Genomic DNA, 23,371 nt, shown 5'->3' with positions numbered 1-23,371 from the left:
ATACGGGTAGAAACTAATTTTGGAGGAACTGTCCATTAGTTACATGACTTCTTCTCTGTTTACTTTTGTGTTTACCCTATTTACTGTGACATACACCATCTGGAATAAGAAATTGAGACACGAGTTCATTCAGGCCAGAGTTCAAAACACAAACTTCCAAATATTTGTGCATCCTAAATGGAATCTGTGTGATATATTTATAAAATGACCTTCGAAAATGTTCATGGCTGACCCACTGTAAGGAAACAGTCATAATTATAAAACATAGCGTGTTTCCATACCTATCCAAAAATCAGATGAACTCATTTCAGGTTTGAAAACCATGTATGTTTTGAATTATGGGAGGACATCCTTCCATAGTGGCATTTTTAAATGCTCCATGATATTTTAGCAGATGTTATATATAAATGGGGTTCAAGTTCAAATAAATTTGGAAAAACTAACAACTTCATCCCCTTCTTCATAGTGCAATGGGATTCTCTAATGAGTTTGAGAAGTTCTACTTAAAAGGGCCTCGTGTATAGCACTTTAAAGGCAGACTTACATTGGGATCTGGCTGGGCTATTTATTGGCTGCACAATCTTGAGCAGTTACATAGTATCAGCCTTAGTAAACAATGATAGGAAAGTCAAGTAAAACTAAAACCCAACAACCTTGATCCTGATGGAACTGCAGGTTAGGGAGAATGCAACCATCTTCACGTTTTATTCCAAGTCACTTACAAAATAGAAATAATAGTGATACCTATGTGAGGATTAAGTAGCATCTTCATTTTTTAAAAAGTGCTCTAAGTCCAAGGTATAGTAAGGAGAACGGGGAACACACAATATAATTGCCCATTACTTTAAGCTGTCGAATCTTATATTTCTCAAACCTGCTTGATCATGGAATTCTTATTTTGTGTATAGAATATCTGGTGATATTTTGCAAAACTATATGCTTTGAAACATACCTTTCTGTCAATTTATCTAGAGGTTGGAATCATGGTGTTTAGCTACATGCCAGAGTTGGGAATTGGTCCACATACTAGTAATGATTTTCTCTCAAATGTAATCTTGGATTTAAAAGAGGATTATTTTCTTGAACTCCCATCACCATTAATGGAGAGGTGCAGTGTGATACCCATTCAGACTCTGCCACTCCCCAGTTGTATCACTTGAGAGATTAATTTATTCTGTCTTCTATTTATAGATTTCCTCTACCTCACACATCTGTAATAAGACTTAAATAAGATAATGTATGAGGTACTGTGTTTAAACCAGTAAAGACCCATGTAATGCTAATAGAGGGATCATGCTGCACAGCTTAGAATTAATACCAAGGCCTGAACAATGTACTTTCCATGCATTATCTTACTTAATCCCCCAACAACTTATTGGATAGATTCTTTTACCCTGATGTTACAGATGAAGAAACTAAGAGCTAAAGACAATCATTAATTTATTAATTGCTGAAGTTGGAGTCATGCCCAGCTCTGTTTGTCTTCAAAGCCTAGCCATATGGAATTCTATCTTACGTGTTTATATAATAAATTATTTTTATTCCCTAAGTAATGTTAAATGGTTGTTTAATTCATTCTTTCTTTTTTCCTTTTAAAAGATCCTGATGAATTTGAGCAAATATATGAGCCTCTGGATGTCAAAAGTAAAAAGATTCATATAGTGGATAGTGGCCTCACATTTAACCTGCCTTACCCCTTGATCCTGAGGCCTCAGAGGGGAGTTGATCTCATCATCTCCTTTGACTTTTCTGCAAGGCCAAGTGACTCTAGCCCTCCATTCAAGGTAAGAAGAATTTATGTAGCATCCTATTATCTACCACACTAGAGGCCCATTGCACGAAGATTTGTGCAATAGGCCTTCCTTCCCCTGGCTGCCGGCACCGGTTTTCTTTCGGCACCTGGGCTGGGACCCAGGCCTTTGGTCTGGCTGCAGCGGAGAAGCCAAGCCTCTTCAGTCTTCAGTTGTCTTCAGTCTTCAGTAGTCTTCAGTCTTTGCTCTGCGCCTGCATATGCAAATTAATCGCCATCTTTGTTAGGTTAATTTGCATACGCATCCTGATTGGCTGGTGGCTGTAGCGGAGTGACAGCAATTTGCATGTTTCTCTTTTATTAGTGTAGATTCCTTTGCATGCCTTGTGAATATCTTGATCCTCTTGATTCCAATTTCTTATCTCATTATCCTCTCCTGCTTAAAAGAACTTTTTAATGATAACCCTTCACCCACATTAAAATTCATAGTCCTGAGCAGGACAAGAATGATGCAATATATCTGAAGTTCAAGAAGCAACTTAGGCTGAGATTTGGGAATTAGCAGGAAAAAGATAATTAAAACCATGTATTCTGTGAGAAGATAAGAGAACATAAAATAGTATCTTGAAGATTCAACAGCAATATCAGGGGAAAAGGAGGCAGATCAAGGAAGGGAGTAATGTTATGAAAACCAACTGCAGATACTCAACAAGGAAGTTCTTGGTGAACTGGCCAAGAGAAGTTTCAATAGGGTTGTGAGCACACAAATCATACTGCTGTGACTTGAGGGATGAGTGGAAATTAAGAAAATACAGTTCTATAGACTATCCAGGAAGAAGAAGATGGACTGTATCTGGAGAACAGGAAAAGTGTGTGTGTGTGGAGGGTTGGGTTGTTAATAGAAAAGACTTGAGCATGCAGATGGCTGGGAGTCATTAATGAAGATGTTATTGAAGAATGGAGAGATGACGTATACAATAGGGTCACATCCCAGAGAAGGTTACAGGGGTGAGGAGATGTAAAATTACAGGTGGAGAGTAGTATGAAAACATCCATATTGGAGCAAGAGGGAAGGGAGGAAATAATGGCTGTGGAAGGAGGTTTGTAGTTGGCCATGGAGAAAGGAAGTTAAGAAACTACTCATCTGATGACTTCTAACTTTGATAGGAATTAGTTATCTTTGTAGAATGAGAGGATGGGGTTAGTGAAGCCAGGGGTACGGGGAGAATAAAAGTCTGCCTCTGTGAAAAAAAGAGAAAAAAAGTTCTGAATAGGCAATAGAGAAAGATTGCTGGGCTGCCCTGCGGCCTCACCCAAGTGAGACTGTGACTGTTAACATTCCCTCCACCTGAAACACCTCAAACTGTCTTCAGACTCATCTTGAATGTTATCTTTCGTGACCTCCACAGGTACAGCTTCAGAATGAAACACTTAGTAAATTCTACAAATACAGCAGTTTTCATGGTGTACTGTCTGTTTATTTACATATATATTTATACTAGAGACCCAGTGCACAAAATCGTACATGGGTAGGGTCCCTGTCGGCTGCCGGCTGCTGGCTAGGGCCTCCCTTCATTCCATGCCGCCCCCTGGTGGTCAGCACACGTCATAGCAAGCAATCGAACTCCTGGTTGGTTGAACTCCCGAGGGGACACTTTGCATATTAGGCTTTTATATATATAGATGTATGTATGTGTGTGTTGTTTCCACTGTCGGTGAACTCCATGGGTACTCAAACACTATTTGTGTGTTTTTTAATTGTGTATTTTGTCCTAATTGCCTTATAAAAGCCAGCCAAAATATATAGGAAACATTTTTTGGGGGTAAATGAATGAAATGCTGTAAGAGAGATGGAGGTCATCTACATTTGATAGATTAGGAAATGGAAACTCATAAAGATGAAGTGAAATGGTCCATGATCTTGAATCAGGACATCAGTGATAACCTTTGTCCTCTGACACTTGGCTTCCTTTCTATTATACTATGATTAAACTGCTCTCAAGACTAATAATGGTTATAACTCTCTAATATTTATAAAATCTCATATTTTTAAAATGCTTTCAGATTATGTCTTGAGCCAGTTAGTATTCAGCCAAGTAGATAAGGATTGGTGAGATAAGTGATCTCTTCACATCCGTAAATTAAATAAGACAACGGGCAAAAAAAGCCTAGCCCAGGACCTGCCTGGAGAAATGCTAAGTAAGAAATGGTCAAGCTGGACCCAATTGCCAGGCTCCACAATGAGAACTGAATGCTTTTTCCCATCACCAGCTGCATCTGTACACACTGCACTTGTACTTGTTTCTGCTCTGTGTTCCACAGTCAATGGTAAAACATGGTTCTTGATCTCCATAACATTTTAGCTTTGGGGGTGGGGGGAGAATCTTATACATAACATACATTTTGAAGGAAACCAAGAAATTTACTGTAAAAATAGTTATTTGGGTTTACATAAGTATTTAACAGTGCTTTACTTTTTAGATATAATTAATAAGGTTTAGAAATTGATGAGAAATATGCATGAAGTCCATTGATAGGAGATTTGTATAAGAATGCATTGGTGTGCATCAAAGTAGATGAGCAGGGAAATAAATGGAACAGGTTGGAAAAGTCACAGAGATGGTACAGAGATGGCAATGAGCACATTGGAGAACCTGAGCATGAGCTAATTAGAAGTGATAGAGATAAACCTCCCATTAGAAGGGCGTTAGGGGAGAATTTAAAATTGGATGATAGAAAAGAGAGACTCAATGAAGGGTTTCCAGCAGAAAAATGACTTCATGAAATTGGAATTATAGGATGATTAATCTGAGAATGGAGAGTGGAGGGCAAAAGATTAAGATTAAGAAGGCTTCACTGTAATCCAAGCATATACTAATGAGGCACCACGCCAGAGTGGGTGACTATGAAAACTAAGAGCAGGCTGCCCTGAGCAGCAGTGGGAGGTAAATTTCAGTAGATGATTCTGAGACCACAGCTTAGAAGCTAGTTCTGGGGATAAATAGCTATTATCCCCAGAACTAGTGGGAGTTGAATGTCAGTGCCACCATTTTATATGTAAATCAGAGTTCTGCCTCTTCTAAGAGCTGCTGTTGAAAGAAAGTGTTATTTATTTTTATTTTATGGTTTTATTGAATTTATTGGGGTAACATTGGTTAATAAAATTATACAGGTTACAGGTATACAATTCCATAATACATAATCTGTGTTCACAATACAATAGAGAGCCCAGAAATAAACCCACGTCTTTATGGTCAATTAATATTTGACAAAGGAGGCAAGAACATACAATAAGGTAAAGATAGTCTATTCAATAAATGGTGTTGGGAAAATTGGAAGAAAGTTTTAGAATATAGTTTTGTATCTCTAAAAAGAATGACTGTAGTTTGTGAGCTTATAACTGTACTTTGATTATTTCTAATTAAGAAGGATATGTGCTCACTGTAAAAAATTTGGAAATTTAGACTATATCTCAAGTGCTTGTGCTATTTGTAAACAACAGCTGCTGATATTTTGGTATTTTCTTTTAGTCCCTCTTATTATTATTATTGTGTCTGTGTGTGTGTGTGTGTGTGTGTGTGTGTGTGTGTGTTTGTGTGAGCACCAGGATCATATAGCTTTGCACACTGCTTCTTTCTACTTAAAATTATATCAGGAATTCTTTTCCCATGCCAGTAAAAAAATTTTAAACGTTATAAACACAGCATGATATTTCTATTGTGAATATGCAAAAATTTATTTAACAATGCTTTACTTTTTAGATATAATTAATAAGGTTTAGAAATTGATGAGAAATATACATGAAGTCTTTTGGAAGGAGGGGAGAAATTCCAATGTAATAACTGGATATATGCAATATGATCTTATTAAGGTGACTAAATCATGAATAATTTTCTATTTTTGAGACTGAAATATGAATATCATTTGTAATTAAAAAAACAAGCAGCAAATCATAGCCTGGCTAGTGTGGCTTAGTGGTTGAGCATCAACCTATGAACCAGGAGGTCATGGTTCAATTCCCGGTCAGGGTACATGCCCAGGTTGCTAGCTCGATCCCCAGTGGGAGGCATGCAGGAGGCAGCCAATCAATGATTCTCTGTCATCATTGATGTTTCTCTCTCTCTCCCTCTCCCTTTCTCTCTGAAATCAATAAACATATTTTTAAAAAAGCAAACCATAAATGCTAGGCAAAATATTAGAACCATTAACTTTATTTCACAGCTACTATTATTAGCATTTCATAAGTATAATTTTCAGATCTTGTCAGGGAGATAGAAAATGATGGATATCTTGGCTTTTGATAAAGGCAACCATTTTATTTATTATATCTGTATTGTAACTGGCCTTGAAAGTTGATGACATCAATGTCAGTAATACTATTTTTTTTAAATTAGTAGACACACACCCTAATAAATAGTTCAGATATAAAGAGCCTGATGAATCTCAGTAATACTCTTATTATTTGATTTTTTAAAAAGCAGCTCTGTGTTTCACTTTGTCATTTCTTTTTGTTAAACATTTAATAAGTTAGATATATGCCATGCAAATTTAGCTTACCATTAGGGTCCATTCAGGAATTATTCTAATAGGATTATCCTTTAATGTTGGCCATGAATGTAAGCCAGGGTCTTTATCTACAAAATAATCAGATTGTGAAATTAGAAAAACAAAACAAAACACCTTTGGATCTTTTGAGAAACAAGTAAGGAAGATAGGAGGATTCAGAGCTTGCAATTAGATACTTTCCCCTTTCACCTTACTAAATTTTATAGAGAGTAATAGATTAGAGTTATTGTGCTGTAAATTATGTTATTGTACATTATGTTGCCATATATCTAGCTCAGTTTTTCAGTGCTCTTTTAAATGCTTAATGAACAGAATCCAGAACAATGAGTTCATTCTCTTAAAAATAAAAGGAAAGAAGGAGGGAGAAAAGAAAAGAAAGAGGCAGTGAGATAAGGAGAACGTGAAGAGAGAAGGAAGGAAAATTTGAGCCAGTCTTCACAAAATGAAAGAAGTATTACATATATCCCCTTTTTTCCCCCATTGACCTCTTCTAGGTGCCCCTCCACCCCACCTCAGGCCTTCACCATCCTGTTGTCAGTGTCCATAGGTTACACATATATGCATACAAGTTCTTTGGTTGATCTCTTCCTATCCACCCATCCTTCCCCTGCCTGTAACCTCTTAGTGAAGAAAAACTAACGAGAACTGCAAAATGTTGTGTAAATTCTATTCACAATTAGACATAGAAAATTATTTTCATGCACGTTGCTTTACAAAGCTCTTGGATCCTAATACCAGCATCCTTTTATTAGAAATGAGAATGGCAAAAAACATAGAATAATGACTTCTAAATTATAGTTTTTACCTTTTGTATCTTATGTTAGTTGCTTCAATAATTTTTAAAGATTCTGTAAATGTATTTACATATGTATACTTCATAACTGTCCCTAATCTAAAAATTGCTTTAAAATAATGAGAAACATCTTAGAAAGTGCATATCCTAGGTTTGTACAGAGAAAATACTCATATAAAGAAAAGCTAATTTATAATAATAGATATAAATATATTTCTTATTTATAAATAGGTAAAAATATATCCCATTCATACTATAGTTTAATTATATTTCTGTTATTTAGATTGTCTTCTGTCTTTCAAGATGTTTTATTAATTCTCAAAAATGAGCACAAACATTTTATAGGGTATTACTCTGAAGGATACTATCAAATTGTTATCTCCACAGAAAATAATTTCAGTTAGTACTATGTAAATTTACCATGAATTAATCTCTGGAAATCTGAAGCATCTGAGGTGTCGAGTAACAACCAAGATGGAGAGTTATCCTAGAACACAGTTCTGGCATATTGCTCTAATTTGTGGAGCCTTCTTTTCAAACTCATCTGCTCCACTCATAGTCTGTGTCCTTGTTTCTGTCTTTACAAGCAGAGAAATGAGACATCCTAGAGGAGATGGTTTTTCCATCCTGTAATCTTTATAGTCACTGGTTTTAATCGCTTCCACATCAGGATCATATAAGGAAAGGGAAAGTTTCCATCACTTCCGAATTCCAGCGTGAAATATCTATCTAAAAATAGCCTGGCCTTTTACCTCATTCAATCCCCCTTTTCCTCTTTCTCCACACATCCACACATCCTTGGTCATCCTCTTGAGTCATGTTTGTAAACACTGGAAAGCTCTTTTTTTCTCTTTGGTCTCACGCAATTGATCCACACTGTGAACTTTTGCTTTTATTTTGATGCTGAAGAGTCTTGAATGAATACCAGTGCTAGATAAGCAACAAGCTGAGTAATTCAACTGAATGGGGAAAAGGAGTCAGTGCTAAAAGTTTTCTCAAGTTTCAAGCAAGGAAGTGTTAATATGCATGGGGTTTTCAGTGAAATAGAATCAAATAGGAGTGGGCAAAAGTAGGTTTCCAGTTGTGAGTATGTGAAACACAGTTTATTCTTGTGTTATTGTTTAATGATTGTATTAATTTTCCGTATGAACAACTATAAAGCTACTTTTGCTCACTCTGTATTTAGTTTAGTAATTTATGAAACAAATGCTTTAATGTACTTTAATGCTTGAATATAAGATTTAATATTAAATCTTTTGTTCTACCATATGTTTATTTCTTTGTGAGTGGTTTTCAGGGAGAATTTTTAAATCCATGACATTCCATAAGCATAAAGAACAGTGACAATCCAAAGAACAGTGACAATCCTATTACTCTCTATAAAATATCCAATGAAAAGGATATTTTTCTCTAAATTTAAGGTGCTATTTTAAAGTACTTCTTTTCTGCCCCAGGTGATTCGGCTCAGTGGATAGAGTGTCCCAGGTCAAGGGCACATGCCCAGGTTTCAGGCTCGATCCCTAGTAGGGGGCATGCAGGAGGCAACTGATCAATGATTCTCTCTCATCATTGATGTTTATCTCTATTGTTCCCTCTCCCTTCCTCTCTGAAATCAATAAAAATATATTTTTAAAAAACCTAAAGTACTTTTTTAAAATAGAAATTACTGAGGTTTTGAAAATACATTAGCTTAGTTACTCCTCACAGCAATCCAGAGAAAGGTAATATCATTAACTTTATTTTATAGGCTATAAAATGAGATGCAGAGAGATAAGGAAGAGGTGAGATATACATGCAGTGGGTTTGGGAGCCCATGATTTCAGGGATAGTGGATAGCCTGGTCCCTGTTTGTTTGGTTGTCATTTATGATCTCCATTGTACCAATAGCGGAGTATCGCTGCATACTTCAGCCCTCAAAGAATTCTAATAGCAATCTTATGAGATATGTATTATTATAACCATCCTTATTTTATATTTGAGGGTATTGAGTGTGGAAACATTCAGAAATGTGCCCAAGGTCACATAGCTCACACTTGAACTCAGACAGTCTGGCCCCAGCGCCTGTTTCTGACTTGTCCCACTCCCCCGTAAGCTGATATAAATAGAAATAAGTTCTGTTCGCTGCACCTCTCCGTGTTGATTTATATTCTCCAGTTTAAATGTAATATGTGTGTGTGCTTACTCATTGCCTTAGTCAGCCTCGATGCAGAAAGACACTGAAAATCTTAGTGGCCAACAACAAATGCGTATTTCTTGGGTCACGTTCCATGTCTGCAGCTACAGATCAGCTGCTCTGGCTCTGTCCCAATTGTCTTCTCATTCTGGTGGGGAGGTCTAATCCTCTCCCCAGGAAGGGAGCCTAGCGTGTGAAAACAATCGCACAATCCTCCCCGCTCCTGGTACCTCTGTACCGCCCACACTTGGCCACTGCACATGTAATGATAACATGGCCAGAAGCTCAACTTCTTGTCATAAGCAGAAACAACCATGCCCCCTCCAAAAAAAAAAAAAAAAAAAAAAAAGCAAACAACTACCAAAAAAGTCAAGCAGAATAACTCAACTATTTTTGTATATATAAAAGTTATGATCATTTGTTGTGTGGAAATGACATAGGTAAAATATTTTTGCATACATAACATTTATTAATTATTATTAGTTGTGTGTAGATGATATAGGTAAAAATTCAGTAACAGGTTCATTGACTCCTCAGGGTTAAAAAACATTCACAGGGCTTATAAATGCCCAGAATCCATACTGTTTTTTTCTCTTGTAGCAATTACATCTATATAATTTCATTCAGTTCAGCTCATTCATAAAATTTCCAGTGCCTCCTATGGAGCTAGCTGTGAACCAAGAATTAACATAACAGGACTGAGGTTGTTCACGGAGTGCTTTTAAGGTTTTTGAGAATGATGAGCTTTCTGGGAGGAGGGTCCTGGTTTGTCTTAGCGAGAAGCACAGTGCTAGCACATAGTACACACCTAGTGAATATTGAATGATGGCCAGATCAGCCGAACAAATGAAGACCGAAACTTCCCAAATGCATCTTTCCCTCTCTTCCATAGGAACTTCTGCTTGCAGAAAAGTGGGCTAAAATGAACAAGCTCCCCTTCCCCAAGATCGACCCTAATGTGTTTGATCGAGAAGGACTAAAGGAGTGCTATGTCTTTAAACCCAAGAACTCTGATATGGACAAGGATTGCCCAACTGTCATCCACTTTGTTCTGGCCAACATCAACTTCAGAAAGTACAAGGCTCCAGGTACGTGGGGAATAGGTTGTATTCTGCAAAGGAGAAATCTGGTAAAGGAGCAAGACTGATAGTAAGTTGGTCCACACTGGCACTTGCTGTACCGGCTGTTACAACTTTGAACGTTTCCCTTCCCTTGATGAATAGCTGCTATCCCGAGACCCTCCAGTGCTCCCCATCTTTCTCACTCCTTGATCCCCTGGGTTCTTCACCGTCCAGAAACTGGAGGGTTAATAACTGGCTCAACTAGCTCTGCAAAATCTCTGGGGCTTTACTCCAAAAAGCCCCAATTATGTTTGCTGTGATTGGTTGGGGCCCTTATCATAAGGGTTTGTTAAATATTTTGAATATAACCATTTAAGGGAGCCCTTATTTCATAACAAATCTTACAGAGGTTCTGGGAATTTGAGCTGACCACAAGATGAATGTAATTGAGCAGCACAACATGGTTTTCATCCATGTTGCCAGGTTATATTCCATAGAAAAAGAATCAAGTTCAAAGCAAGTCATCCTGTCGTACCACAACTTGAGGAGCCATAAACTCTTTAGTTTCCTGGAAAATATTGATTAACCAAAGGAGGTCTGGAGACTGACAGGCAGGATCCTTAAGGCCTAAAAATCAGACTATTTTTACGACCAGAATATATAGCTGTAAAAAAATAGTCCTGGAGGACGTAACAGGGGACTATGGAGAAGAAAGTGATCTTTTTATAGATGGTAGAGGGAGACAGAGAAAGGATCGATAGGGATGGGAGTTTTTATGACTCAAAGTTCTTAAACAGTGAGTGGAATACTTGAAACCTAGAGAATTTTCTATCGCTGTTAATTCTCAAGGCTGATTAGGGGATTTCTGTGGCATGAAGGCAATTAGATAGTGTTTGGTTTTGGGTTCCTCCAAAAGCTGATTCTGAGCAAAGGATTCAAGTGCATATAGTGTGTTTGCGTGAACTAGGGAACTTTGATAAGGAACTGACAGCAAAAGATGTGTCAGAGAGTCGGCTACGAGGAAGAGACTTTATCCTGCTGGGAAACGCTAGGAAATGGAATAGAACTTACGCTGCAGAATCGTCCTTCCCCTTACACAGGAAAAGGCAAGGAACTCAGGTGTTTAAAGCCTAAGTCCTTAGGGTCTTTGGTTGACTGGTGCCTGGGAGGAGTGATTTATCAGTTTCCAGCCTTGTGCTAATGAGCTAATCAGACTTCCACAGTTGTGGGGGTGGGGGCTGGGTGGGGGACAGAAGGCCCTTGGGCACAGAGGTACAAACCCTGGCAATTGGAAGTTGCCCAGTCAAAACACAGAAGTCCTCACCCAGGCAATATGTTGGGGACACAACAGTGTATATACAGATTACATGACCTCAATGGGGGCTCCCCATGTTATGTTCATGACTCTTTGTATGTTTCATTCCCTGGGTTTTAGAGATATTTTGTAGTTTTCCAAATATTCCACTTGAGACTCTTTTGATATTTAGGTGTTCCAAGAGAAACTAAGGAAGAGAAAGAAATAGCTGATTTTGATATTTTTGACGACCCTGAATCACCATTTTCAACCTTTAACTTTCAATATCCAAATCAAGCATTCAAGAGGCTGCATGATCTGATGTACTTCAATACCCTGAACAACATTGATGTAAGTATCTCCTCCGATCATTGACAATGTCAAATATTTCATATCACATGACCATACCAGTACTTCTTTTTAATTAATTAAAAATAAAAACAAGGTTTATGAATAACACCACCCAAATTGCACCATTTTATTTTTGATGAATTATTTTATTAATCTCCAGAAGAACCCTATAAAATTCACAAATAAGAAAATCAATGCCTCCACCTGGACAGAGCCTACATTTTATACTATTATTTTATTGGCGGGTTGGTTAATACTCAGTTTCTTTCCCAGATATCTAATGTATTTGTAATATGGCAAAATAAATTAGAAGTAGGAAGAAAAGCGATAAAAATAAATGTAAAAGTAGAAAAGTGATCATAACCAGAAGAGCGGTTAATGAATTTTAAGTGTCTTTATTTTTCTGGATCTTAGGAATGTCGCCAAAAGTAGCAGCTTTCTCATTTTTTAGCCCTTGAGATATCAAGTTTGCTTTGATTTGGAAACTTTAGAAACAGATTATTCTCTTCAGTATCATTCTGATCATTTCTATATCTGCTGCTAAGATGCTGTGCCCACGTGTGAAATTCTTTAGTTGCTAACTCACCATTAAGGAACATTGTTGTGTAATTGGAATCGTGTTGGCTTCTTGTTCCAAATCATAGTGTCTGCAAAGTTATGATCAGTTGTGAAAGCCAAAGTTCATTAGCCCGATTGGATTTTGCACATTCGAAAATAAGAAAACAGAGAAAAAAGAAGGAAATTAAATGGAGAGGGAAAAGCATCATATATAATTTGCCAATCTTTTTGGAGACTGTGTGAATGGCTCAAAAGAACACGCTGTGTGTGGCTGACTGTTCTTTGTATCTGAGATTTAATTGGGTTTTGTGAGCTAATAGACTTCTGGCACATCTAGTTTGCTTGTTTGTTTAGTTTGGCCTGAGACTAATAATGATCAATTATGTACAGTTATACTGTAATCTGTTTATTAACCAATACCTTTAACTTTTGTAAATGTAGGAAATTTTCCCCAATAAATTTCAGTTCCTGCAACTTTTTAAAAATATAGATTTTTATTGACTTCAGAGAGGAAGGGAGAGAGAGATAGAAACATCAATGATGAGAGAGTATCATTGATCAATCTGCTGCCTCCTGCATGCCCCACACTGGATATTGAGCCCAAAACCCAGGTATGTGCCCTGACTGGGAATTGAACTGTGACCTCCTGGTTCATAGGTTGACACTCAATCACTGAGCCATGCCAGCTGCACCTTTTAAAATGCTTTCTTGTTAGCCCTTCATTATGAATAATATGTGATAATTAATGTAGAGCATGCTTAACAAATTTTATAGCATATGTCAATTTCTAAATGTATTTATTCCTTTTTTATCTCACAAGCAGTGGACATTTGAAATCCCTATGCTACATTATTTCTGTTGCGATGATGAAAATATAAAGAATATTAAGAGAAAATCAGTACTTTAATCTATGATTTATAAAAAGCAAACATTTCCAAATAGAGTTGTTTTATAAAACCCCTGCAGTTAAAAGAAACTAAGGGATCATATCAGAGTAAAACTATTTTTCTGGTATGAAACCAATAAACTAAAAACTAAATATTCCTTGGGATGAAATGTATTATACTTGACAAGTTACCCTCAAATGGAAAAAAATATATTGTAGGAATATATAAATTCTTTATTGCACTTGAGAAAATAAAAGGTACACACACATATTGGGGGGGGCACAAAAGTAGGTTTAAAGAAGATAAAAAATATGAAAAAATAAATAATAATAATAGAATAAACTGTGTTTCTCGTACTCACAACTATAAACCTATTTTTCCTACCCCTGTGTATACATGTGTGTGAATATATATATATATATATATATATATATATATATATATATATATGACTATATATGTAGCTTAAACATCTGTATTTCTCTCATTGTTTTCAGTTCTGGCTTATATAAAACCTGCTAAACTATTTGCTATAAAAATGATATAGTTTTATTTATATATTTTACAAACAGTCTTCAAAGTGGTGTTTGACAGAGATGATAAAGTTAAAGCCTGAACAAAAATTGACTGAGTTCCCAGGTAACTGTCCTGCCTGTTGATTCTTCACAAACCATTGAATTAAGTAGATTTTCATTGTTTCCAAAAACTTTCCCCGCACAGCATGTATATAGAAGCAAGGTCACGGGCTTTATATCATGTTTAGATCTCAGACAGGCTACTTGGGTGACTTTGAATAAGGTACTTAAACTTTTTGGGCCGCAGTTGACTGTTCTCTAAAACAGGTGTAGCAGCATCTATCATAACGGCTGTGGTGAATCTTTAATCAAGTGATGTATGAACAGTGCCTGACAAACAGAAGCTGCTCATTAAATGGGAACCTTACCTATGTGTGTCTGTATTCTATACCATGATGGATATACCTCAAGATCTTTGCCAAGCCCAGAATTAAGAATATAAACTGGCCCAGCCAGCATGGCTCAGAGGTTGAACTTTGATCTAAGAACCAGGAGGTCATGGGATTTTGTGTGTGTGTGTTTAATTTTTTAAATTGATTTCAGAGAGGAAGGGAGAGGGAGAGAGAGATAGAAACATCAATGATGAGAGAGAACCATTGATCAGCTGCCTCTTGCACGCCCCCTACTGGGGTTCAAGCCCAGAACCCAGGCAGGTACCCTTGACCAGAATCGAACCCTGACCTCCTGGTTCATAGGTCAATGTTCAACCACTGAGCCATGCTGGCGGGGCCAGGAGATCATGGTTTGATTCTTGGGCAGGGCACATGCCTGGGTTGCAGGCTCGATCCCCAGTGTGGGACGTAAAGGAGACAGCGATCAATGATTCTCTTATCATTTATGTTTCTATCTCTCTCTCCCTCTCCCTTCCTCTCTGAAATCAATAAAAGTATATTTTTTAAAAAAGAGAATATAGGCAGGTCTGCATAAGTAATACCAGTCTGGGCAGTAAATAAATATTGTTTGAATGAATAAATATAGGCTTCCTCTTAAATTATATGACCATTGAAACTTGTGTTCAAGTAATTCCTGGGTGTGTGTGTGTGTGTGTGTGTGTGTGCATATGAGTGCACCTCACACCCAGGTAAAACTTCCAGTTTTCACTGACATTTTCTCTCTCCCTTGATAACTCTTCCTTGTACCTACTTTTTACTGAAAAAATGTATTTTATCAGAACCAAAGCTTCTTGATAAGTGATGATAAAAAGCAACGAAACTGCTGGGGTAGGATGCTGGAGACTCCCTCAGGCTCAGTCTTTAGCTAAATCACTCATTCCCACACCATTTGAATAGAGCAGGTGACTAATCCACACCAGCAACACACACATTTGCTTGCTGTGGACTGTCAGAGCTGCTTGAAACTGGACACGGCATATAAACTCTTCTCATGCAGAGACACTCGACTGCCAACCCCTTATGAGGACACTTTTCAAGTTTGAGGCCAAGGCAAACTTTCATCTTCAATTCACATGCGGGCATAAATTTCCACTCTGCAGAGGCTACGCTGTCTCTGACAGCTTTATGCTTCTGCTGCTGCGTTTTTCCTCAGCGATCCTGGCTGGCCCGCTATGGGGAAGCTGGATTCCTGAATTCCATTCATCTTCAGAAAGCCTCTGCTCTGCCAGTGCTCACTCGTGACAGCAGCCTGGGTCCGTTTTTGGCATCAGGCTTCTGGCTTACTCAACTTTCCCAGATTCCTTTCCCCTGAGCATCGCCTGAGTGCTTGCACCCTGGCAGTATTTCGTGCAACCTAACATACGGTGACTTCTACTAGAGACGTGTGGTATGTGGGAAATGCGGAGCCTTTGGAGTCAGACCAAACTGGGTGTTCCGATGCTTGCTTGCCACCTCTTGGCTGCGTGATCTTGGGCATGTAGGTTAACCTTTCCAAATTGTACCTTCCCCGTTTGTCAGGGGAAACAATGCTACCTGTCTTACAGATCAGAGTGAGGATTAACTAAAACAGTATCATTTAAGGGCATCTAAGAGACACTCAATAAACTGAAGCAGCTAATGGGATAATGACAATAATTGTTATCATTGTTCACAGTACCTTCTGCTCTTAACTATAGATGTAAACCCATGGAAAACAATGACTTGCCTTCTTTACCCCGTATCCTCCAGAGATACTGAGCACAATGCCTGGCACCTAAATTACGCAGTAACGTTTTTGTGAATGATTTTTTAAATGTCATTGACTTATCAGCAGAAAATGGTGAAGAATTTAATGTGTTAGGAGGAGGGGATAGCAAGGGCCAGGATACAGCCTGGAGGCAGAGCTCCTGACCATGGAGAATCTGCACAGAGTGTCTGCCTGGCCAGGGAGTGGAGCCGCTGGCTCTGCTCATGCACCACTAACTTTCATCTGGAGGGAATATGACCTCTAGGATCTCTAGGACCTAGTTGATTCAGCCATCACAAGAAAATGTACTGCTATGCAGTCCCTCTCATTCAATTTATCAATTCGATAGGCACGTTCTATGTTGTGTGTGAGTTTATTCAGCATATGTCAATAACGATAATAATGAGCTTTTAAAATTTCTTTTCAAACAATTCTATAAGGTGCTAAACATTAGATGCTAATTAAAAGGAAGAAAAGCACATATCCAGAAGTATTGGTACTTCTTAATTTGATATTTCGTCATCATAATGAGTGTCTAGGTACAAGTTAAAAAGTTTTTATCTTTTCAAAAAAATTTTAGAAGCTTTAAAATATCATGGCCTAAGATATTAGGCCCAAATTCATCCACCTTTAATGCTTCCTGTAGTCTCTTTCCATCCTATTTCTTCATTAATTCAACACATTTATTGAGCATCTACTGTGATAGGCACTGTTTTAGGAAAGAGGGGTGTCACAGTACATGATACAAAACAACAACAACAAAAATACAAGGAAGTTTTGAGTTCTTCATATATTCCAGATGTTTCCTAGATATGCCATGACCTTCCATCTTCAGCCTTTTTATAAGTTATCCTTCTACTGAGAATGCCCAGTCTTTCTACTCTACTGATAAAATCTTATCTGTCCTTTAATTCACCCCAAGACTCATTGTCCCCATGAGTTAATCCTTATCCTGTTTAATTCAACCTTTAATGATAACCTTCTGTGGACTCATTAATTTTACAAATATTTATTGTTTCCCTTCCATGTTCTAAATGTGGGGGTCAAAAATGATGAGACATAAAAGGTCGCTGCTTCCACAACACCAGTATTCATTGGGAAGGCAGACATTAACCAGAAAATTCTCAGTAATTTAGATCAGTATACCCTCTTGTATTTTTCTATATTTGTAATTTTTATTTCTTTCTCCAAATAAATACTGTAACTTCCTCTTTGGGCTCATTTTTAATTTTTCTGTTGTAATTTAACATTCGCTTGTGGGTTATTTCCAAACTCACTGTTCTAAATATGTTCCTTTTGGGGAGAAGATCACATTTTACATGTTTTCTTTTCTTGTTCTCTGCCCTTATTGCCAAAGATTTAAATGTTCTGGAACAACACTCACGAGGCTAGTGAATGGCACAAGTGAGGAATGACACGTGCCATATGTAGGGACAGGCAGTGGGGATACAAGGGTTAATGCTAGGGTAACTGGCAGAGAGGATTTGGAATCTCAGTGGATTTCAGGGGTGAATGAAAGAGGAAAGTAGATAGAAACACTACTTAAGAATGCTTCTAATTATGAAAAACCAGGAAGATTCAAATATGACATATTGCTTTTTGGGGGGCATCAAGTTGTACCATGTATCATGCTGGAAGTTTTCAATTTAGCAACGGATATAGTGCTAGGTTTAGCCTCTTTGGTTTATATCACACAGAATTATAAATCATAGCATATTGGTGTTTTTTGCAGTAATCCGAAAAAAAAATCTGGTTAATGGTTTTATAGTATTAATATGCCACCTAGTGGTTCAACTTGCACATTCTCATTGCATATGATTTGGGTGTCTCTGAATTGTGTAAATATTAATTTTCATTTATAAAAATGTCCTGTTTCCTAGAAACACCTGCCAAGGTCCAATTATGGTAAATGCACTAACTATTGATAATGATACTGCTGAAGTTTTGTGCTCATGAATTCATGCTAAAGAAATCGACAGTCTTTATCAATATAAATCTCCCCTTTAATCTTTTATAGGTTAAAACTTTTGAGGTGTTTGGAAATAGCTGATTTTTATTTTACTTGGTACTTCTCTGTAATTAGAGTTGATGCGTCTTGTGCTGCTGTGTTGAAGGAGAAACCAACTGAAAAGTTGGTGATTTGATCTCCAGAAAGGAAGGGAGATAATTTTTCCTTTAAAAAATTTTTTTTAAATTGCAGTTGAAATAGTATTTTTGGTGTCGATGTGGCTTCTTCTTTATATCCTTAGTTCTAGGAGTTCCCTTCAGCTAGTCTTCAGATGTTTCTCCAGGTTGATTGTTCTATAAATTAGTTGTAATTCTGATGTGGTCCTGGGAGAAGGCATGTACAATGTTTACCTACTCCGCCACTTGACCAGAAGCACAGGCGGGGAGATTATTAAAAGAAGGTGTAGTAAGGCCCTTGCTGGGTAACTCATTTGTTTAGAACGTCGTCCCAATATGAAAAGGTTGTGGAGTTCAATCCCTGGAGTCCCCAGTCAGAGCACATATAAGAACCAATCAATGGCCCAGCCCATGTGGATCAGTGATTGAGAATAAACTTATGAACCAGGTGGTCCTAGTTCAATTCCCAATCAGGGCACATGCCTGGGTTGTGGGCTTGATCCCCAGTAGGGGGCGTGTAGGAGTCAGCTGATCATTGTCATTAATGTTTCTATCTCTTCCTCTCTCTTCCCCCTCTGAAATCAACAAAAATATATTTTTAAAAAGAGAATCAACCAATGAATGCATATGTAAGTGAAACAACAAATCGATATTTCTCTCTTTCTTCCTCTATCTCCCTCTTTCTCCCTTCCTCTCTCTCTCTCTCAAATCAATTGTTTTTTAAAGTGTTAACAGAAGACGTGCTAGGACACATTTAACCTCAGAATTGATTTGCTGACTTTTACCAAATAATAAGCCCACTATTGGCTATATTTAGTGATCTTGTTTCTAGTAAACTTTATAGCTTCACATCTAATTTAAAGCTCCCGATTGTCCTCACATATGTTCAGCTTGAAAATAACAAATAGACACTAGTATGGAATGTTGCCTATGTGCCAGGCACTGTGCAAAGTACTTTTTATAAATTATCCTCAATCCCTACAAAAGCCAAGGTTAGTATTATTATTCCCATTTTTGGAGAAGAGGAAACAGACTCAAGAATTTCAGCTAATTCCCCTTGATCTCACGTAGCCAAAAAGTGTTGCTCCTGGAGGCCCATGGTGAGGTCTCCTTCCCAGGCCGGAAGCCTCTTCCGTTGCAATAGAATGAATTGTGTTTCCCTTGCTCATGGGTAAATAGGGTCAGCAAATATCTTCTTGAAAAGACTCAGTAACATTTGAGCCCATTTTTCCCAGAAGACAATTATCCAGACAGGCTGGGCAGTAGGTTTACAGATGTTCATATGGAAACAATACAATAGTAAATAAATAATAATAATACAAGAATAAACTCTGTTTCATATACTCACAACTGTAAACCTACCTTTGCCCACCCCTGCATATATAAACTTAAAAATCATAAAGCAAATAAAGGTGTCACATTCCTGAGGTAAACTCCTTTCCACAGTACAACTGCTTGTTGTTTCAAGTTGCTGTTAGAGAACAGAGGAGCCTGCCCATCGGGCCTGACATAAAGTCGTAGAATATTCCTTGCATGTTACCACCGCCCAGGTCACACATCTCTCTTCCCCAGGCATTGAACCCGGCTTGTCCAGAGAGATTGGAGGTGGGGATGGGAAAGCCCCTCTGTGCGTACCTCTCCAAGGCCAAGTGGGCCACACCAGCTCTGGGAGGGAGGGGGCCATGGGATCCTAAACTGCTCAGACTCGCCACGTATTGCTCCCCATGGTAGAGGGCTTAACGACCTGTGGATAATACCTCAATGTTGCTTAGAGATCCTGGGGTAGAGATTAACGGGGATTGTAGGCTATCCCTGTGTCTTGTCTCTGTGTCCGGAAACTTCTATCTCAGGGTCAGTAAGATGAAATCCTGTAGTCCCATCCTGGGGAATGGGCCTTCCTGATGGTGACAGGGATCGAAAAAGGCAGCAGAGCCAAGACTGCAATCCATGCCTCTCTTCCGAGGCCCATTCCCATCGCTCTGCAACAACTTCTTCAGCCAAATCCCAAATGTTCCAGAAGTTTCTAACGAGGTTAACTTCATACCCAAGAAGCATATGATAATCGTAATAGCAGTTCTTAGAGTTTGCCGTCACCATTCGAGTATACGCAGAGAATGTTCTGAATAAAACATAGCCATCATAAATAAAAACTCAAAGCCCAGCGTTTTCTAGATAAAGGACAGCCATGTTTTATAACTGTATCTATTTAACTGAGGAAGCAGGGCAATTCGCCAGCAATGCCTTTTCTTTTCATTAGGCTTAGGGGAAGTCTGGTACTTCCCTGGCTCTTCATTTCCATTTGTCCACTAACTAAAGAACCCAAATTCTAGATTTAGTAATTGCTGTTTCTTCCCTCTTATCCTCTTCCCAGTGGAGGACAGAATGAAGCTAAATTTACCGTGTTAATACCGAGTACTTTATTCCCAATTTTTTAAAATTGTTTTATTGCTTAAAGTATTACAAAGAGTATTATATATGTCTCCTTTTCCCCCCTCTTTTTCTTTTTTGTTTTTCTCCTCCCCTTGACCTTCCCCTAGCTTTATTCCCAATTTTATCAGCACAAAATCTGGAACATTCCCAGGATAGTTTTTTCTCTGGTAGGAGCGGGAAGAATGTTTGAATATGAGCTTAACAAGAATGTAACGGTGAGATGTTGAATTTATATGACTCAGAGATTTCTTTCTCTATTTTAAAAATAATTCTATAATAAGATTAATTGGATTTTTGTTTTGAGCAATCAAATGTTTAAATGAGTTCAGGGCAGCACGAATGATACCCCTTTTGCCTCTATTTGCAGGTGATAAAGAATGCCATCCTTGAAAGCATTGAATACAGAAGACAGAATCCATCTCGTTGCTCTGTTTCCCTCAGTAACGTTGAGGCAAGAAGATTCTTCAACAAGGAATTTCTAAGCAAACCCCCAGCATAGTTTGTGTACTGGAAAGGGCCAGCAATTTCTGATGCTGAGGCAGTTTGAAATCCCATGACAACTGGATCAATAGCACAGCACAGACGTTAGTACTAATTATAAGAGGCTGATTGATTCTCAAATTTGCAGTTATTTATATAAAGCTGCATGAGAATAATACCCTTATAAGTTTGTTAGGTTAACAGATGATGTTGATTATGTAAAAATATACTCAGCTACATTTTCTATCAGTATGAATTTCCTGATGCAAATATAGGGACATAGACTATATTTTCAGACATTCCTCGCCAACTATGTTATGTGTCCTATTTTTATAATGTGGCTTCTGTTTAGAATATTTAACATGTCGATCTCAATAAGTTAGACTTTGCATTGCGTGTGAATGTTATTCACTGACTGGATTCATGCCACAAGACAACACTATTTTTATTTATATATGCATTTACACATTCATGAAATAAATACATTTGTTTACAAATTAGCATGAGGTAACTGTTATTATTTTTCATGAGATATTGCACTGTTGCTACAAAAGATCTCAGATTCATGGCTTTCAAACATAAAAGTTGTTCATCCTAAATTCAAATGTGAAACCTCTCATTTTAAATCAGTTATTTTTCTTGTGTATAAATTGTTGAACGAATGGTAATGGTATATATTTATTCAGCAAGGAGAAAAAATGTAACCACTTCTAGCTAAACCCTTTACTTTGCTGACATTATCCTGGACTGTGTGTCCTACAGAAAGCACCAGAGGAACACCCAGAAGAGTGGCAAGGGCTGAGTATGCAGGGCTTGTCTTAGGGACAGTCTGTATTGCAATAATACGGGCTTCCTTCTCCTTCCTTTGACTTGTCTTTCTTTAAGCTAGCTAATCATTTGTCTTTTTTTTTTCTTCTTCTTTCACTTTTCATTCACATGTCCACCCATGAGGAAAGACTAAAAACAAAAATAAAGAATGAGGGAACACTTGAAAGCTCAATTCTTTCATTGGTTGATTTAGGCACAGGACAAATGAGTGCTTACAACTGTTCATCAGGCACGTTGCAGGATCTGGGAATACAACAGCGGACAAACCTGACCAAAGCGCCTCTCTTCAAGGACCTGGCGTTCTAGTGGAGGTGACCGACGATAAGTAATTTTCTAGACGGTTAGAAGTGCTAAGGAGGACATTAAAGATGGGCAGGGAGGAGGTGGGAAGTGTTGGGTTATATAATTTTAAATGAGGTCCTGGAAAAGTTCATAATGAGAGGGTGACGTCAGAGTAAAGATGTGAAGAGGCAGGAGGGGCAGGACCTGCAGATGTTCAAGGGAACTGCATACCTGGCGGGAGGAACGGCAAACGCAAACGCTCGGGGGTGGAGCACCGTGTTCCAGGAACGAAGAGACCCACGTGCCCTGAGCAGAGCGGGTGATGATTCTTGGCGAGTTAATTATATGAGCGAAGAGTTTGAAAGAATGTATTAAATTCATGACATGCTTTGAGCACACAAAAAAAGAGGATTCTAGCCTCAACCTGTTATCATGGTATAATCTTAAGTATGAGGAGACAGCGAATGAATAAATCCCGTAGATTTTTTTTTGTCACTATCATGGGCTCTTGGGGGAAAGCAGGCATCTACCGATGTCCACGGCTGTACGCACACAAAGGACCCCATCACCGGAAGCCAGATATCTCAGGACTCACAGCCTCGCTTGGTGGGACTGTGGGAAATGCAACTGGAGACAACGAGGAGCCCGGGTTCGTGGAGGGTTCTGGAACCCGTTAAGCAGTAAGTTCAGATGGGGCCGGTTGTAGCCACTTGCTGCTGCTGCCTCCTGATTTTCGGGGTGGGCCCCTCCACACTGGACTCCATGCAGGTCTTTGGAGCCTGGCGCAGCTCCACCCGCCTGGTGAAGAAGTGGGAACCCCACACGTGCCTGGAAGCCTAGCTCAGGGTGACAGGAACTGGAACAGGGCACCAGGTCTCAGAAGCAGGGTCTCGGGAACACGAGGCACTTGCCTCATCGCAAACCCTCACCTACACAGGCGCACTTCCCCCTGAAGCAGAGCTGATGGATGCCGGGGCAGGACCTGGCAGGCAGGAGGGGAGGATTCTAGAAAGAGACACTCGGAACCCACAGGCAGCAAGTCCAAATGGTTCTGACTGTCCTTCACGTGCAGCTTCTGCCCCTGAGTGTGTTCGGGGAATG

At 38.5% G+C, this 23,371-nt stretch overlaps 1 protein-coding gene across 2 annotated transcripts in view; it reads left to right on the top strand.

Moving 5' to 3' along the window:
- PLA2G4A (phospholipase A2 group IVA) overlaps positions 1–21,660 on the top strand; it is a 132,010-nt gene extending 110,350 nt beyond the window's left edge. For both annotated transcript variants that reach the window (XM_059673257.1, XM_059673256.1), the window contains 4 exons: positions 1,600–1,784; positions 10,175–10,370; positions 11,831–11,988; positions 21,048–21,660. In XM_059673257.1, coding sequence (XP_059529240.1) covers positions 1,600–1,784; positions 10,175–10,370; positions 11,831–11,988; positions 21,048–21,179 — 671 coding nt within the window. In that variant the 3' untranslated portion in view covers positions 21,180–21,660. The remainder of the gene's footprint in view (positions 1–1,599; positions 1,785–10,174; positions 10,371–11,830; positions 11,989–21,047) is intronic.
- The last annotated feature ends 1,711 nt before the right edge of the window (positions 21,661–23,371 follow it).

Source organism: Myotis daubentonii, chromosome 18 (assembly GCF_963259705.1).
Source record: "Myotis daubentonii chromosome 18, mMyoDau2.1, whole genome shotgun sequence".
NCBI lineage: Eukaryota > Metazoa > Chordata > Mammalia > Chiroptera > Vespertilionidae > Myotis > Myotis daubentonii.
Note: the sequence above shows the minus strand (reverse complement) of the source record. Positions and strands in the feature narration are given on the sequence as shown.